Consider the following 18,042-nt stretch of genomic DNA (forward strand, 5'->3'; position numbering starts at 1 on the left):
TGCTCAGCCCAATTTCCTCTCTATTCTATCTTGTCAAAGTAATTTTCCTTATATCATGAGAACAAATGTTTTGCAACATCGCAATAAACAAAAGTTTAAATAGTTTAGAGTGCACTGAAAAATTAATGTATCTGAAAAATAGAAAACACAAAAAAACGTTTTGATAAAAAGAATCCTAATGAGATTTAATTAAAATAACTACACACAAACTATACAATGATCTGACCCAGAGCTGCAAACAGATTTATGAAATTAAATAACAGCTAGTTTAATTATACATTTATTTTTATGTTATGAAGTAATTTTCAGAGTACTGTAAGAGTACATTACTATAAACGGTATATGTGAGTTCCTCTAGGAAATTTGCGTTTTTCATTTCTTATTGTCTTCTGATGTTTTTTCAACCAAACAATTAGTCAGGAAAATTATTAGCAGTAAACAACTAAAACAATTGTATCAGCCCTAACGTAGACTGAAAGGAATGCCAAAATCGAGTTTTTCCTGACACGTTTTAACTGTAAAAAATGTAGAAAATGACTTATATATATATATTATATAGAGAACACAGACAATAGTTTAAACTAAAATATGGATCAGTTGCCCGCTAGTTTAAACTTTCAGCAGTCCTGGTTATCTTGGTATTCCTTTTGACCAACATTGAACTTTGAACCCCACACCACTAAAGTCATTCAGTGTTGTTTCATTCAGCTGAGAAATATTATCATTATCAGCCAAACCAATAGAACTTCTGGTACACACCCTAACCCTTTCTAATTTAGAGTATAACTCCCTCTTTACTTGCATTACTCAGCCCTCTCTAGTCTGTCTTGTCTAAGTGCAAAATGCTGCAATAAGAGTGTTAACAAATACCAGTGTTCTGACTCATATCATCCCAGTTCACACCGCCCTTTTCTGGTTTCCAGTAAAACACAGAATTCATTTTAAAATCCTACTAATCACCTACAAAGCCTTGCATGGCCTACAGCCCCCGTATATATAGCAGCTTTGTTGCGCCCCTATTTGAGCTCTCAGCCACTCCGACCACCGGATTAAGGTCTTTTATCTTTTCCCTGTTCCTATTTTAAATCATATGGTGAGCGCACTTTTTCATTTGTTGCGCCTGAACTCTGAAATATCCTTCCGCATCCATCAGATCCGCTGACTCTGTGGTTTGCTGTTTGCCTTTTTAGAAACGCTCCCTTTGCCTTAAGTTTTGTTTATTTAGATTATATACTTTAATCTTTGCTGACTGGCGACCTGTCCAGGGTGTACCCCGCCTTTCACCTGATGTCAGCTGGGATTGGCTCCAGCCCCCCGCGACCCTGTACACAGGATAAGCGGTTGAAGATGGATGGATGGATGGATGGATGGATGGATGGATGGACTTTAACCTTTGTCTGTGTGTACTCGTAGTGATATGTGTCCCATCCTATATGTGAAGCACTGTGATAGAAAATAAAACATGTAGTTTTTACAAAATGACCTGTGCACTTTAAGCAGCATAATTTTCTCTGCCATGGATTTCAGAATCAAGTCATTTTTCATAATTTTTCTAAAAAGAATTTAGAAACTTCCCAGGATTTCCCAATTACTGCAGAAACCGTAAATACTGAAACAAGAGTGACCTTTGACCCAGTGATAAAAGCGTGCCAGCTGTGACACTCCTGTCCAACATTCCTCACAGTTTTTGGTTGAAAACCTCTCCCAGCCAATCACGCAGAGGTGGGCGGGGCCTGTTAAGGATTAGCAGACATGTAACTGAACTGTAAAACACTGAAATTTACAACATTTTATATTTCACAATGGTTTTTGTGAAGCAAAATAAGCTCAAAATATTGCTGTTGTTGGTTCCCAAAAACTTTATTTCCCATTTATCTTCATTTCTGGACATTAAATGTTATGACACTTGACATCTTTTGACCTGTAGAGGCCACAATGACCCACATCGGATCGGGCTTCTGCTGTTGCTGATCCAGAACTATCACTTCTCCTTCTTCTTTTTTTTCTTCTTCTTTCGGTCTTGGTGGCGGTCATCAGGGGAGTGGGAATCCCTGCAAAGATTCCCAAGGCAAACAGTGAGAATGCATTTTGGCACTTTCAAAAAAGATTGTTCTACTAATCCATCTTTGACTAATTGCCATCTAATTTTTCTATAGCTGCTTTGTTAGAAGACAAATGTATTCGTTAGATGTTTGACAGCAAAAGCCTATTCTGTATCTGACAAGTATCCAGTAATGAAGCTAAAAGAACCTGGGACAACATAAAGAGGTTTGTCCTTTCACACCTCTCCTTCTTCTTCCTCTTCTTCTTGCTCTCTCTGTCTTGGCTTCTTTCCCGGCTGCGATGGCGTCTGCAGTGGGAGTGACGAGACTCTGACGACGCAGAGCGCCTTTCATCCAGCCGGCGCCTGACAGTCACACAATATCAGTTGTTAGCCTTCAACTGTTCTGTCAGACTTTCTTCACTTTAAAATACTTTTCATTTCATTAACCACAACATTACAGGAAACTGATCGTCAGGAGGCCATGGTGTTTGTTGTACCTGTGGGAGGAGAGTTCAGATCTGGCTGACTCGTCCTCGTCCTCTTCCTCTCTCCACTGTCTGGTGAGCTCCTCTGAGTGGACGTTGATCACCTCTCTGATCACCTGCAGGATGACCGCAGTGATGCCAGACAGTCAGACACCAGTTTATAGAGTTTAGTTGGAACACACAAAAAGCTTTTCCCAGCACAGTAAGATTTTAAGTGTATAACTGACTTCCCTACACAGACACAGCAGATACTGATTGATACTGAGCAGTTACTCCTGTGCCTCCAGCACCTCGGCTTCTGCAGACGGTCTGACCGCTTGTGGCTTTCCAGCCATCTAAGCTAAGTAATGTGAATAAACCGAGAAGAAACTTCATCTCACTTCAGGAACACTTCATGTTCAATCTGAACGCATCTCAAGAATCTGCTGCGGGTCACATTCACAGTGTAAAAAAAAAACACTGTTGCCAAAACCAAAAGAAATGATTGATGATTTTGAAGTTGTGGAAAGTTTCTGGCTTAAATTGGGCAGATGTGATGAACAAGGAAACAACTTCTCTGTGCCGGACAATGTGCTCTGCTGTTGGGATTTTGAGTGTTGGTGTTTTTTCACGTCCTTGAAAACATAACATGACATAATTGGTAAAGAACCTCGGTGTAGGACTTCTTGGTGATGTGGACGTTCTTGGCTCGGTAGGACTGACGCCGCCTCTTGTAGTCTCTCATCTCTGCCATCAGCTCCAGGTGAGTCTTTGGTTCATTCTGTTCATCATCTACACACAAAAACACACATTTCACCAGAGGCAGACACCAAACTGCTCTGTCTTTATTTACCAAAATAAAAGCAAACGGCAAACTATTTTTAAAGTAAAATTAGTGTATAAACAGCTTCTAAAGGAGGATTTTATTGGTAAGATTGTTCCTCTACAATCCAGATAGTCTGTAAAAACCATGTGCAGGTGATCTGACCCAGTATTTTAAAATTCAGACATTTGGGAGGATCTGGGAGGTCTTCATCTTAATGTGTGAATCTTACCTTTCTGGAGTTTGGACACCAAATCTACGTAGAGATCATCGTTGCTGGAGGAGGCAGCTTCCTTCTGCCCGAGGACACCAACCACATGATCGTACAGAGCCAATCGGTCGGCCACAGTAAGGTCACACACTGCACGCTTATGGGTCTGCGGCACGTCGACAGGCTGGCCTGAGTACTGACCTGATGGAGGACCAGAGAGGCTTTACGCACAAATCACCCCGACACATCATTTATCCCTCCATTTCACTAATTATACGATACAAGTCCAGCTGTTATCAAGTGCAACAAAAGAGCTGAAAATTTATTTTATGAACTGTTCTCCTGCAAGCAAGTAACCAAAGAGAAACTCTTTTAGTTTTTTCTGTTAGATTCTTGGTCTATTTCACAGATCATAGCAGGATTTGATAAACATGCTCAACAAGTTCTCCATCTCCCTACAAAATTGTAACGTCATTGATGTGTTTGTAATTTAACAGGCTCCTGCTCAGTTTCTTCTTAGCCGAAGTAAAATATTAAGAGGTTCTAAGATCCTTTTCTGACTATGAGCACAACCTCTGAGATCAATGTGGATCTACTCACACTAATAAGTCTGAATGTATGAAGTTTTTCCCAACACGTAAAGGGAAAAGAGAGTGTGCGTGTGTCCAAGCCCAGCCCTGTGGTTTGAAAGGATATGACGTTAAAGGATACTACACGTAATCAGGCAGTGGAACTTTCTAGAGCCCAGCTCCTCTCTAATACTCACCCCTGTCACTGCAAACAGAACACACAACACACAAAATTACATTAAATTAAAAAGGTGACAATCTCAAATTAAGTAAATACCTGAAAGACACAGAAGCTTCTTGTTTGCAGGGGTAATATTTAGGGTGAGCTGGAGGCAGGTGTAGGTTAAGAGGGACCAAACATCTGAGTGGTTAGGCACAAGATAACCCTCTGGTGACATCTAATGGTTCATCATTGCATCTGGACCGTGAGACTAAATGTTCTTAGGTTGTGAAATTTAACTGTGTGCAGTTGCGTCTACTAAAAAGCTGCCTGGTCTCTGGTCAGGATAGTAAACATCAGCACGTCTGAGGAATCAGTTTTGCAGTGAATCGTTTACAAACTAAGCTCACACACCTTGCCAGAAGACTCCTTCCATCTTCATCAGTGGTGCAGCAGATCTCGCCTGCAGGATCACCTGGTGCTGGGTGGATTTGTCTGCATGAAGAAAGCGACATGACGACAACTGAAAAATGTACAAAGTGTGTTTTTTTTCCATTTTCATTTTTTAAATACACGTGATTTCATCTGTTTCATCCTGTAATAAAGATAAAAAACTTCACCAAAGAATACTGGCTGCCAGGACACAGACACGAGATTGAGGTGAATGTTTTAAATAAAAAAATAATTTAAAAGATCTTTATATATCAAGATAATAGCTTACTGATATTTATATTATATATTGATATTTTCTTCGCTGTCCTTTTAAGTTATGTTAAATAAAGAAAATGCAAAGACATTTAACAAGTACAACACATTGTATTTGTTTTAAGGTTTTCTAATCTAACCTCTTTAAAAAATGTTCATCAACAGCAATTAGGAAAATATATACAACAAACAAAGATCATTATTTTCTAAAACATCTTGACTTTCTATGACTTGTAATTTATCTACCAATGTACTGTTTATAATATTTGTACATTTAACGTTTGTTTTTGCGAGCAGCATAAAGGGAAGCCGAATCTCTAACACAACCCTGTGCTGTAAAATGAAAAGTTATTCTACCTTGTCATTTTAGCTGTCCTTTGAAGCTTTGAAAACTCTTATTTAGCGTATATTTCTTCTGTTGTTTTGCAGGAAAAAGGCATAGATTATCTTAGAAAGATCTCTATGAACAAATACATTGCAAAATGTCTTCAAGATGTTTTCACCAAATCTCTAAAAAGGAAAAACTTTTTATTGAACCCATTACCCTTTGATTAGATCCGCTGGCATTTACAGTAACAGACATCAGTAATGACTCACCCATTGTAAAGCTTCTGACACTGCTGTTCTCATAACACACAGAAGGGTCAAACATCTCCGCCTACAAAAAAAGTGACAAATCATGTTATTGTTCTCTTCATGATTAAGATTCACAGGCTGACTCATGACAAAGAGACGTTTTTTATTCTTTTGTCTTCTGTTTTGTTGCCATTCTCTCTGGTTTTACTGCCACAGATGGAGGTTGTAAAACCTAACAAAAGTGAATGTTACTTTATACATCCGAAATGCCATACTCTGGGACATTTCTACTTTCCGTTAGAGTAAAACCATGTGTACCTGCTCCTCGGCTGTGTAGCCCATCTTTCGTAGGCTGCAGGAGGCTTTGTGTTTCTCCATGCTCCTGACCGGGACTCTGTGGTCGGGGTCGTAGGGACACTGCTCCATTTCTTCCTGAGAAAACACCACAAACACAGATATTATGAGGATCACTTTAAGATTTTGCTTTTAGATGACACACAGCTTCACACTCTCCCCTGTGTTTTAGTTTGCACACACAAATGTATGTTTGACCTGATATTTTATTGCCTATATGTGGAAAAACATATGTGTGGTAGTCAGTTTGTGCAGGGGAAGCTTGGACGTCCTGGTTTCATATTAACGTGCAGACTTTTAAAATTAATTTGTACTTTAAAGTGCATTTCAATTTAATTTTAAAAACATAAAACAACGTTGCATAGCTCATTCTGCTGGGGGCAAACTTGTGAATGGGCTTTTCAAAGAATCAGAAGTGGGGAAACACTGCTAGTATCATGCAGGAAGAAATGTTTGAATTTAGGCTAATATTATATCATGGATTTTAGCATTGAGAATGTAAGATACAAGCAGGAATCAGTTAATGGAAACATATCTACTGTTAATTCAAACAAAACTACATACAAAGTAAATGATATTGTTGAGACACGTTACAGCATTTTTAAAAGGATAAATAAAAACACTGCTTGTGGCAGAACAGAAAAGTTAAGAAAAAAGATATATCGGCGATATATAGAAAATACATGAGGGGAAAATCCCATCGTTAACATTTCCACCAGAGTTGACCCTTTTAACGGAAACAGGCTAACTAGCTAGCTAACGTTAGCTAGCGTTAGCTAACCTACAGCTCGGTATCCCGGGAAACCAACTGAAAAGCAACGCTGATCTTTCATCTGAATAAGATGACGCTGTTTAACTACAATAAAACCAAGATCAGTTTCTATAAGATTTGTTTATAAGATTTCTAAACGCTAAGGCTAGCTAAAGGGTTAACGTTAACTTACTTGGTTGGAGTCCTTGTTGTACTCCCACGACCACCCGAGCGTTTCAAATATATCGTGTAGCTGTTTTTTGCAGTTCTCCGTGAACTCTGTCAGCTCCCGCAGACGGTCCAGACGATCCTGAAGAGTTTGTGTTTCTAATGAGTCCGACATTTTAAGACTTTAAATCCTAACCAGATGACAATTTGTCCCGAAATCATCGGTGTTTTGATTTCGCTCCACTTGCGGCTGCCATTTTTCTGCGCGACGTCATGACGTCATGCCTGGGCATTAGCGGGAGGACAGAAGCGATGCATGCTGGTAGTTGAAGTCTACTATTTCGATTATATTATATTATATTATATCAATTTTTAAAAATAAAACATGTACATGTACAATATAATTTTTATTATTTTATTTTCTGTTCTTATTAGTTACAGTTGACAGCGGCTTTAGCCTACTAAAAAATAACTATGAATGAAAACTAGATTATTAGCTAACTCTGCTACATTTACAGTAAACTGTAAAGTGTAAACTACAATGTTGATTAATGTGCATTGTCCTTGGTAAATAAATAAATAAATAAATAAAATGAGAATGCAAAAGACACAATGTAACAATAGTGATACATATATCAAATACAATCAAATTTAGCAAATATGTGAATAATATCTTTGTTTACAGTGTATACAGTCCAAACAGGACACGCTGAAAGTTACTCGGGGCTCATGTGGGGTACAGCTGGGCGTCTTGCAGCACTTCAGGATCCATCAGATCATCTGTATATATGTCCTCTGTTCTGAGAACAAAAAAGACAGCAACTATGTTTCTCAACCAGACATAAAATATTACAGAATGTAGGATTAATAGAAGTTAGATATACCATGGAAACAATTCCATTAACGGAAGGATTGTCATTCATACAGTACTTACATTACTTCTAGAGTGTCTTCAACAGCGACCTCCTCCACCACCTGCACTCCAACCACCAGGTTCCTCCTCACTGCATAAAGCAAACACAGGGATGCTGTTATAGGCATTTTCCCCATAACCTCCATGTTGTTGGTTTTCCATAATAATGGCACACTAGACCCAAGTTATTACAAATTAGTTAGTCTTCGTGTGGGAAGAAATTGCAGAGAGTTGTGCCACACTAAAAAGATCCTACAAAGGTTAGATTTTATATTTATTGGTTTTGGAATATTTGGAACTTTAACCTTTAACCACCTTTTCCTATAAAACAGTCAAACCTGTTCACCATGTTGTGTACAGCATATTTTAATGTGATATGTGCATTTTAATTTATATGAAAATGTCTTGCCTCAAAATGCGTCAAGAGGAATCCTTAACGTACCCTGATGACAGACAGCTGCTAAACAAAGTGAAACCGGTTTCTAATCAAAGCAAGGATAGATAAAGATATCCTCCCTTGTTGTTTTCCTCTAATGCAGCAAAGGCATGATACACTTTCTTCATGCATGAAGTGCTTCCCACAGTTCACTGCAACACAAGGTCACACTAAAAGTCCAGCATGTCTAACCACATGAAAGTTTTCAGGTTGGTCCACACCGAGCATTGTAATCCTATGACACTGAGACAACTTGTGGTTCACCTTTTGGTTTCTAATCACTGACTCCAGAAAAGTACCTGGAAACTTATATTTAGAATAACATCCCGAGCAGTGTTCGAATTTAGTTCCAGGAACTCCACAAAGTAGTCACAGAGCAGCGGAATTAGAAACAGAACGCAGAAAACAGAAATGTTCCATTTTATTATGTTCCTGGCTGCGTTGAAAAAGGGCTAGATGTGCTCATGTAAACTCAATGTGTGTCTGTATACATATCATTTTGTTTCATAAAATTCCAACTTATCTTTTAGTGTAGTAATTTATTCTCACTAAATTGCTATGATTAAATGACATCTTATCTAAAAAGCATGTCATGAGCAAAAAGAAAAGATGATCAAGACGTGGGGGTGTTCTTTCTGAGGTTTCTAGATTTCTCACACTGTTCTGTATGTCCTGTACTGTGTGGATGTGCAGGAGCTCATTTAGCTTTAACTGTCTTGATGGAACATTTTAATGCCCGTTTTTTTTAAAATCGAAAGGAAGCATGTTGTTAAAACCATCACAAAGTGCAATGTTTAGGAAACATGAGGTGAGCCCTCACCTCCGTAGTAAACGTATGGAGATCCAGGCCAACAGGAACCCAAACCTTCTGGTTCCCTCTGCCCATAAGCACATACACATCCCCGGGGCTCCATCCCGGGACCCTCCCAGCAACAACCGCCAATGAAATGCCGCGAAACATCTCCATCATCAGCATCGATCTCTGTTTTTGGCTGCTGTGAGGAAGGAGCACCAGGACCTCGCCCAGCAAGTCCAGAGCTGCTGGGAACCCCTGAGTGGATGGGAGTTTCAGAGGTGGACCACTGAGCATCAGCAGCCCGGCGGATGATGTCATCACAACCTGCAGATACAGGTGAGAAGAGTAGAGAGTAATATTGATTTGAATTGCACATTATTCTGCCCTTTTGTGAAACTGTGCTGTGTGGGAATAACTTTTGTATTTTTACCAACAGCTGTTTGAATGACAATTAAACATTATCGTAAACATATAAACGGACTCTGGCCGTTTTATTCAGAGCATTTTACAGCTTACCTCTCATTCACACATTCACACAGGGGCCATGTAAAACCTCATGTTTTGCATGTTGTATTATTCATTATGTCATTTTATTGGCTAAAATCCATATTCATGCAAATGTACAGGTAAAAAGACAAAATTCTTAGTTTTCACAAAGGAGGTAAAACAGTGCTTTGATTTGATTAGTTTTGGCTGTAAAAAGTATTAATACAATTGTGTTTTTTGTTTAAAATCTTTGATTGACTTGTTCCTCCCATCTCCATATATGGTATTTAGCTCAGAGTTGTTGATTTTTTTCTCCATAAACCATCCAAAATAAAACATCCATAAAAAATAGCAAAAGAAATAAAGATTTATAATTGCCAGGTGGTGTTAGTTTTTTTCAGAATAAAAAAACATAATAAAAACTAATTTTCATCAGCAATCCAAACATACAGGGTTGGTTAATTCAGGGGCTTGGCTTAGAGCTGCACGTCATGGCTGAATCATATGTCTGATCCGTCTGTTTCCCCAACACCTGCTGATGAGACCTGCTGGGTTTGGAGCAGGACTGTAGTCACCAGTCATCACACACACACACACACACACACACACACACACACACACACACACACACACACACACACAGCGTGGAGTGGGAGATTTTTCAGGAGCAAACAAAAACATGCAGGCAGGGATGGATTTGAAGCCAAAGTGTTTTGATGTGTGCTGTGATATGTTGGGGCAGAAGGGTGACATCAGCTGACACCGACAGGATCAACACGCTCATTTTTATTTCACCTTTATTCAGTCAGGTAGCCTCAATTTTAAAGTTTCAATTTATCCAATTAGGGTGAGATTTTCTTAGTATTTAATTCTGTTTATAAGGTGATAAGTACTGAAAGACTGCCTTCCCAAATTGAGTACGAAGAGTGGAACAGTAGTTGTGATGTGTTATACTGAGGCAGCTGCAGTAGGAGACATTTATAAACAAAAATATGTAACAAACTAGAGTGTGTAGCTCTCTTCTTGTGAGCAACAGCCTATAGTTTTCATACAGTGAAGAGTACGACGTTTGGTAAAATGTATCATCTATAGGATCTCATTTGCAGAGTGAATATTCAATATGTACAATTTTCTTTTTTTCGTTTTCCATTTATACTGTAATATAGTTACACCTTGTGTATACTGTGGTTATTTTACTGTGTATAGTGTGCATCTTGGGCACAAATTATTCTTTCAGAATGAATAGTTCTATTTTATCTCACCTTCTAATTAGAACAAGCAGCATATGCCAATAGTGAGTGGACAATAAGTCAGATATATCTGACTAATTGTTATTGTTGTGTTCTAAAAAAAATATTTTTATACTGTACTTTGTTTTTCTGTTGTATAATAATGCCTATTTTTCAACATTTCTACAGCTTTTACAGCTGCAACAACTTAATTTCCAAAAGTAAATCAATAAAATATTATCTTAAACCTACCTGTGGTGTAGCAGCAAACAGCAGGATGCTCTCCTGCCTCTTCCTCCTTCTCCTCCTCCTCCTCCTGGTGGCTCAGCATGTCTGAAGCAACACTCCCTGTATGCGGAGGAAGGAGACGCAGAGGAGGTCTGGGCGACCAAACCCAACAGTCAGGATTAAGTCTGTACATCGCAGCCCGAGCTCGATCTTCCGTGCCCTCCACTCCTCTTCCTTTCAGCTCTGCCTCTGAAACCACAGATGGTTTTCTCTGGACCAGAGTTGGACGCAGCAGGAGTGACTGCATGTGTCACTTTAGAGAACAAGCTGATTGGGCAGCTTGTCTCAGCTGCTGATGTAATGCCTTCCATGGATCCAAGGATCATGCCTGTGTTTTACATGTATGAAAACATTTACTAGAGTTTGATTTACATTACCCCTGTTCATTTTATATTTGTTGTGTTGTGTTTTATATTTATGAATGAGGTGTGGTCACTTCTTAGACCGCTGTTTACATCCATTTATTGAGCTACAGTAGAAAACAAAATCAACTTAAGAGACATAAAGCTAGTGGAAAACATGTTTGCTTTTATTTTTGTCAAACTTATTTTATTTCTATCTTAGGTGAAGGATGTGTTTCATTAGCAAAATACGTGTGGGTTTCTATGTTCATGTTTAAAACGTGAAACCTAGTAAAGTAATATGTGGAAAGTCCGGGTGATTCAAGAGAGCACTTTATTTTCACACCAGCATTCACACTGAAAGTGACGTTTTTACGCTGCATGATATTAGCAGTTTTAAGACTACAGCACAATACCTATTTGAAAACTGTGCTAAACGTTTTGCACACACTTGAACAACTGTTACACTTATGAAGCTGTATAGACTCTGCTAGTTGATCTGACAGATCAACATATTTGTTGTTAATTTGTTGTAATTGTAAATCATTGTTGTTCCACTGTTATTTTTATTATTATTATAATTTTTTATATTGTCAGTTGTATTATTTTTCTCTATTCTTCTGTTATTCTTCTATAACTTGCATTTGTTTGTTACATATTTATATATTTCTACATCTATTTATGTCAGCTGTATGTCTGTCTGCGTGTAGCACCTTATCACCAAAGCAAATTCCTCATATGTGTAAAGCACTACTTGGCAATAAAGCTCCTTCTGATTCTGATTCTGACAGATGTCTTTAAGGCAGGAAAAACTCATAAAAAAATCTGTAACATTATGGTAGTTGGTGGAAAAGTAAAATAAAAGGAACATTTTCATTTTGTGGGTCTATGCTTCTGAAGATTTACCTCTCTAAACAGTTTCATCACGTTCAGCTCACAAACTGAATAGTTTTTGGGCCCAAACGCAGGCGGAACAGGTAGACTTAGTGAGGTTTATTTACCACAAGTGGTGAAACTACTGATGACGTGAGTCAGGCACTGCAAAAGCTATGTCAAAGTAGCTATTAACAAACCAGTGACGAGTCCATAAATCCAAACAAGAAGGTGAAATGAGGGTGGAACTCCGGGGACACGAAACACTGGTATACGTCTGGAGGACAGTCCTGACAGATAGTGAACACTGGCAAATAGCCATGAAACATGAATTAATGCACAAGCAACGAAACATAGACAGACAGCTCTGTAGATACACATGGGATAAGTGAGGATAATGAGGCACAGGTAATCACAATCAGGGGGATGAGACAGGCGCAAACAATCGTAGAAACACAAGTAACAGCAGCACAAAAACACTGGTGGGAGACACACTACAAAGTAAAACAGGAAACATGACAAATGAAACAAATGACAAAAGGAAGAAAACACAGAGGCAGGAAAAGAACACAAGACAAAATCTTGCCAATAAAACAACAAAAAAAACATGACAGTATGTGTAAACATATAAGGAATTTGACTAAAACTAAACATAGAAATATTGTAGCCTATATACATACAAGTGTAGGCTTGTAGCCTGCATATAGGCCCTATATTAAAAGCAAGCAATCATGTCTATATAGAAGTCAAGTGTTCTGTAAATTGTAAACAAATACAAATTGTGCAAAGGAATAAATATTGAATGGATATAAGCGAAGTTGGTGGTGATGTACAGTATATGTATGAACACAGTAGGTCTAGATAGAGCGTGCTTAGATTTGTTGCAGGGCTTTTGTATAAGACAGCATTAGTTTTAGATAGGTGTTCCTAATAAACATGGCAACTAAGTGTGTTTGTGAGCCTAATCAGTTTTTATTACATAGTTTTTTTTAATTAAACAAATATACAAACAGTACAGACATGTGTTCAACACAAAGTTATACATAAAGGTGGACTATAAAACTAACAAAAATTAGTTTTAATAGTTTGTTACATTTTTCAATGTTTTACAGTTTTAATATACTCTTTAAATTCACATTAAAATCCACGAAACTGGGTGTAGGTTTTGTTATTTTGCACTGTAATGCATGTCTATGACATTTAGCATGTAAGATGAATACGTAGATTGTTCAAAATATGCAATGATTTTAATTTGGTTTTGTATGTGTACTACTTGTGTGCCAACTAATAGATACATCTGTACGGTAATAATAGTCAGTCCATACCTGTGAGTTTAATTGTTTTTCATCGCTGCGCAAGGTGTTTGGCTTGTAGCCAGCACTTTGATGCAATTGGTCGTTTACAGGTCATGTGGTTACTCGCTGCCAATCAGAATGTAGAGGTTTGGGTCGCACTGAGGAAACAGGATATTTAACCACGATCCCACAGGATTCACGTTTTTCTACCTGTTTCCTCCCATTTCCTCCCCTTCTCTGCTCTGGACATTTAGGTTAACAGCCGCCTCCGTGCTTCAGGCTGACTTACAGCACTTTATAACCCGAACTTTGCTCGTCTCTCGGGCGTAGGCTACATCTGCAGACCCGCCCTCTGTAGGGAGAGAGAGCCGCGGTGCAGAATTCAACTAGATTCCTCCGTTTTACTGGTTTATAAAGAACAGCTTGAAAAATGGCCTATCCTGGATATGGCGCGGCCCCCGGTGGAGCTCCAGCGGCGGTAAGAACCTGTTAAAATGTGATGAAATAACAGGCCTGACCGGTAAAAGCTGAAGTATGTGCACCGCCCCGGGATGGGCATCCGGCCCAAACAATGAAGAAGTTGGTCGAGTCGAGTATTTTCGCTTTAAAGGTTTCTACTTTAATCTTCAGAGAATATTGGAACAAGTCATTCAAGTGTTCTTCAGTTGCTGTCACACACATTTTAATATTAAATAATGATTTTTAACGATATTACTGATCATTTCTTTTGATGTGTGGTTTTTCAAAATAATGGTAATTTTTAGGAGAGAAAAAAAACACATGACACATAACAGCCATTAATAACAAATGTATTACAAAAGTCCACTAAAGGTCCACTGTGTAATATTTAGGTGGCTGTTTTGACAGAAATACAATATACTCTTCATGCATTAATGTGTAAGTAGCATTTTAATGTTATAATTGGTTGAGCTGGTGCTAATTTAAACTAAATCATAAACTTTTGGGTAGTTTAATCTGTAGCAATGTGTCATATTTACAAATTGATCAAAGTTTTAATTGTGAAATAGTAACCAGTAAAGTTACTAAAGCTGTCAGATAATGCAGTTCCCTTTGAACTGCAGTGACATTTATAAATTAGCTAAGAATAGACACATTCAAGTAAAGTACAAGTACCCTAAACACTGTAGATGTTGTTGTCTTTGTAGGTTTACAGCATTTGGTTTTCATGGAATCTTTATAGTAAATTTGACTTGATTTGTTTTGTTTGCTGACTTTCAACACTTCTCTGGAGCAATCCCTTTTAAACTTTCTAGCTCTTGTAACCAGATGTCTTGTGCAATTTTTAGAATAGAGGCAATCCATGCCGTTTACGCAGTGTGTGTTTGTGTGTGTGTTTTATGGTAGAATTACAATCAGTTTAGGGTGGGGTGGGGGGGCTGAGTCAGCGCTGGTGGACAATGTGAAGCATGCAGACATTGATTATATATGAGTGAATAGGGGTTTTAGATAAAGTAAATGACTCAGATGCTGCACAAACTACAGACTGAGCTATGTCACGCCAACACACATTCTCGCCACTCTGTAGTGTCTCCCGCTTAGTTAACAGGAACGATATAAAAACATGATTATGAAAGGGAATGTGGTCTCTTCATTTAAACTCACTTTATTTAAATGTTTCAGTCATTAGACTTTGATTGGACAGCGTGCAGGAAGGTTTGCTGTTTTGGTCTGTATGGTATTTGTCCTTTCGCTACGACAGTGTGAGTGTTCAAGACCTTACATGCCCTTGCTGGTTGTCTTTCTTTCAAGACCCTCAGATGTTTGACCTCTGAAAGCCTGCTTCAAAGCTTTCCACAGAGCCTGAAGTCATGTCTGATTTCATGTCGTGTGTTATATATTTTGATAAATCCAACTTCTTCAAATTAAGTTGTTCAACTGCGCCGATAGCTAAAATGAGATAGCAACTGATTTGATGTGACATTCTGATTGGCAAGAAAGGGGTCTGTTCTCCACATTGAGTTGTTTCATCTTTGGAACTGAAGCAAGTTGATGGACCGAAGAAACCAAATCAATCATTCAGACTTGTTTCTCTCTTCCTCTCTGCAGCAGGATCCTCTCTACGGATATTTTGCAGCTGTAGCTGGACAGGTAACACACCGGCACAAAGCTTAAAGCAACTCTTAACCTCTACACCGCACGCCTCAAACGTGTGAACAGCAGTCACTTTGAGGGTACTGATGGTTCTGTGGTTTTTCTGCATTTTGCTGATTGTAACTGTTCTGCTTTCCTAAACACTGACAGGATGGACAGATCTCAGCAGACGAGCTGCAGAGCTGCCTCACACACTCCGGCATCTCTGGCTCATACAAACGTAAGAACACCAGGCTATTTTATTAAATACCCACAATGCAAAGCACAAATGCAAAGTCTGGGACACATTTTTACCTAATGTTATTGTATACAGTGGCCCACCATGCAGTGAAAGCATCACATGATGCATGAAGCCTTTTTCAGCCTTCTATGTGAATGCTCAGTTAACAGTTCACTTAAAACATCTTTTGTTTCTTGAAACCTTTTTTTTGCAAATATCTGATTTAATGCCATCGTATTAATCAGTAATAAATAAACAGATATCTGGATAAAATATAAAACCATGTAGTCAGGTGTTGAGACTCAACATTGGTCATCCGAGCTAAAGAAATTGTAATCCTATTTGAGTTTGTATTCTGAACAGAAACCTGCAGACTGTCTAAATGGCACCTAATTGAAAAAAGTGAAGGGTCTCTGTTCCACAGCTGTTTTACCAAATGATCTCAAGGCTTACAACCTAGCAATTACTATTAAACCTGGGGACTAGGTAGTTTCTATTATTGTTGAAATCACTCAGCCGTAAAATTACTATATACACTGGCTCAAAGTACCGATAAGACCACCAGGCCATCACACATGGGGTCTGTTTATTAGCAATAATGTAACACTAAATGTTTGATTTGTAAATTGTGTTTTTAGATTTGACCATATGAGTGTCTTGGTCTCAGCCTGTGTGCTTACTGTCTGTTATTCTTTTACAGCCTTCAGCCTGGACACCTGCAGACTGATGATCAACATGCTGGATGTATCCTTCACCCATCACCCATCAGGGAGGTTTAGTAAATTGACATAGAAGATGGGAGGTGTTAACTACAGAACATTTTCAGCTCTAAAATGTCAGCTTCACATTAACGAGAGTCATCAAAAACCCCAGCAAGAGCAAAGGTAGGTAAGATAAGATTAGACAGGGATTTATGGATCCGGGGGGAAATGGTGGTGCAGCAGTTACACAACAAAGTAGGAAAGAGTGCAAATATATAGAGGTATATAAAAACAAAATATACAGGTGCTGGTCATATAATTAGAATATCATCAAAAAGTTGATTTATTTCAGTAATTCCATTCAAAAAGTGAAACTTGGATATTATATTAATTCATTACACACAGACTGATATATTTCAAATGTTTAGTTCATTTAATTGTAATGATTAAAACTGACAACTAATGAAAATCCCAAATTCCGTATCTCTGAAAATTAGAATATTACTTAAGACCAATACAAAAAAAGGATTTTTAGAAATGTTGGCCAACTGAAAAGTATGAACATGAAAAGTATGAGCATGTACAGCACTCCATACTTAGTTGGGGCTCCTTTTGCCTGAATTACTGCAGCAATGCGGCGTGGCATGGAGTCCATCAGTCTGTGGCACTGATCAGGTGTTATGAGAGCCCAGGTTGCTCTGATAGTGGCCTTCAGCTCTTCTGCATTGTTGGGTCTGGCATATCGCATCTTCATCTTCATAATACACCATAGATTTTCTATAGGGTTAAGGTCAGGCGAGTTTGCTGGCCAATGAAGAACAGGGATACCATGGTCCTTAAACCAGGTACTGGTAGCTTTGGCACTGTGTGCAGGTGCCAAGTCTTGTTGGAAAATGAAATCTGCATCTCCATAAAGTTGGTCAGCAGCAGGAAGCATGAAGTGCTCTAAAACTTCCTGGTAGATGGCTGCGTTGACCTTGGACCTCAGAAAACACAGTGGACCAACACCAGCAGATGACATGGCACCCAAAACATCACTGACTGTGGAAACTTTACACTGGACTTCAAACAACGTGGATTCTGTGCCTCTCCTCTCTTCCTCCAGACTCTGGGACCTTGATTTCCAAAGGAAATGCAAAATTTACTTTCATCAGAGAACATAACTTTGGACCACTCAGCAGCAGTCCAGTCCTTCTTGTCTTTAGCCCAGGCGAGACGCTTCTGACGCTGTGTCTTGTTCAGGAGTGGCTTGACACAAGGAATGCGACAGCTGAAACCCGTGTCTTGCATACGTCTGTGCGTGGTGGTTCTTGAAGCACTGACTCCTGCTGCAGTCCACTCTTTGTGAATCTCCCCCACATTTTTGAATGGGTTTTGTTTCACAATCCTCTCCAGGGTGCGGTTATCCCTATTGCTTGTACACTTTTTTCTACCACTCTTTTCCTTCCCTTCGCCTCTCTATTAATGTGCTTGGACACAGAGCTCTGTGAACAGCCAGCCTCTTTAGCAATGACCTTTTGTGTCTTG

At 38.8% G+C, this 18,042-nt stretch overlaps 3 protein-coding genes across 3 annotated transcripts in view; 1 reads left to right on the forward strand and 2 right to left on the reverse strand.

The window, feature by feature from the left end:
• Positions 1 to 1,835: 1,835 nt before the first annotated feature.
• On the reverse strand, positions 1,836 to 7,118 carry snrnp48 (small nuclear ribonucleoprotein 48 (U11/U12)). Its single transcript, XM_046045019.1, has 9 exons — positions 6,851 to 7,118; positions 5,871 to 5,984; positions 5,574 to 5,634; positions 4,686 to 4,766; positions 3,564 to 3,743; positions 3,179 to 3,300; positions 2,542 to 2,645; positions 2,285 to 2,407; positions 1,836 to 2,051 (listed from the first exon to the last, which is right to left on the reverse strand). Exons 1-9 carry the CDS (start codon positions 6,998 to 7,000, stop codon positions 1,982 to 1,984), a joined length of 1,005 nt encoding a protein of 334 aa, XP_045900975.1. The 5' UTR covers positions 7,001 to 7,118; the 3' UTR covers positions 1,836 to 1,981.
• Positions 7,119 to 7,493: 375 nt separating this feature from the next.
• On the reverse strand, positions 7,494 to 13,981 carry LOC123968549. The gene is made up of 6 exons (XM_046045383.1): positions 13,513 to 13,981; positions 12,388 to 12,494; positions 10,938 to 11,301; positions 8,995 to 9,294; positions 7,760 to 7,829; positions 7,494 to 7,625 (listed from the first exon to the last, which is right to left on the reverse strand). Exons 3-6 carry the CDS (start codon positions 11,218 to 11,220, stop codon positions 7,553 to 7,555), a joined length of 726 nt encoding a protein of 241 aa, XP_045901339.1. The 5' UTR covers positions 11,221 to 11,301; positions 12,388 to 12,494; positions 13,513 to 13,981; the 3' UTR covers positions 7,494 to 7,552.
• LOC123968550 (sorcin-like) overlaps positions 13,629 to 18,042 on the forward strand; it is a 19,798-nt gene continuing 15,384 nt past the window's right edge. Inside the window, exons 1-4 of the mRNA XM_046045384.1 lie at positions 13,629 to 13,960; positions 15,550 to 15,591; positions 15,745 to 15,814; positions 16,515 to 16,558. Of these exons, the coding sequence (XP_045901340.1) occupies positions 13,913 to 13,960; positions 15,550 to 15,591; positions 15,745 to 15,814; positions 16,515 to 16,558 (204 nt within the window). The 5' untranslated portion in view covers positions 13,629 to 13,912. The remainder of the gene's footprint in view (positions 13,961 to 15,549; positions 15,592 to 15,744; positions 15,815 to 16,514; positions 16,559 to 18,042) is intronic.

This window comes from Micropterus dolomieu, linkage group LG03, assembly GCF_021292245.1.
Source record: "Micropterus dolomieu isolate WLL.071019.BEF.003 ecotype Adirondacks linkage group LG03, ASM2129224v1, whole genome shotgun sequence".
Taxonomy (NCBI): domain Eukaryota; kingdom Metazoa; phylum Chordata; class Actinopteri; order Centrarchiformes; family Centrarchidae; genus Micropterus; species Micropterus dolomieu.

What these genes read in the sequence shown, in the direction of transcription:
- snrnp48 (XM_046045019.1), bottom strand. Translation starts at nt 7,000, where the DNA reads ATGTCGGACTCATTAGAAACACAAACTCTTCAGGATCGTCTGGACCGT. An exon ending in GCTACACAGCCGAGGAGCAG is followed by an intron (nt 5,635 to 5,870) that starts GTACACATGGTT and finishes CTTTTTTTGTAG; the next exon opens with GCGGAGATGTTTGACCCTTC. An exon ending in TCTGAACTCTCCTCCCACAG is followed by an intron (nt 2,408 to 2,541) that starts GTACAACAAACA and finishes TGTGACTGTCAG; the next exon opens with GCGCCGGCTGGATGAAAGGC.
- LOC123968549 (XM_046045383.1), bottom strand. Translation starts at nt 11,220, where the DNA reads ATGCAGTCACTCCTGCTGCGTCCAACTCTGGTCCAGAGAAAACCATCT. An exon ending in TGTTTGCTGCTACACCACAG is followed by an intron (nt 9,295 to 10,937) that starts GTAGGTTTAAGA and finishes CTGTATCTGCAG; the next exon opens with GTTGTGATGACATCATCCGC. An exon ending in TCCATACGTTTACTACGGAG is followed by an intron (nt 7,830 to 8,994) that starts GTGAGGGCTCAC and finishes TGCTTTATGCAG; the next exon opens with TGAGGAGGAACCTGGTGGTT.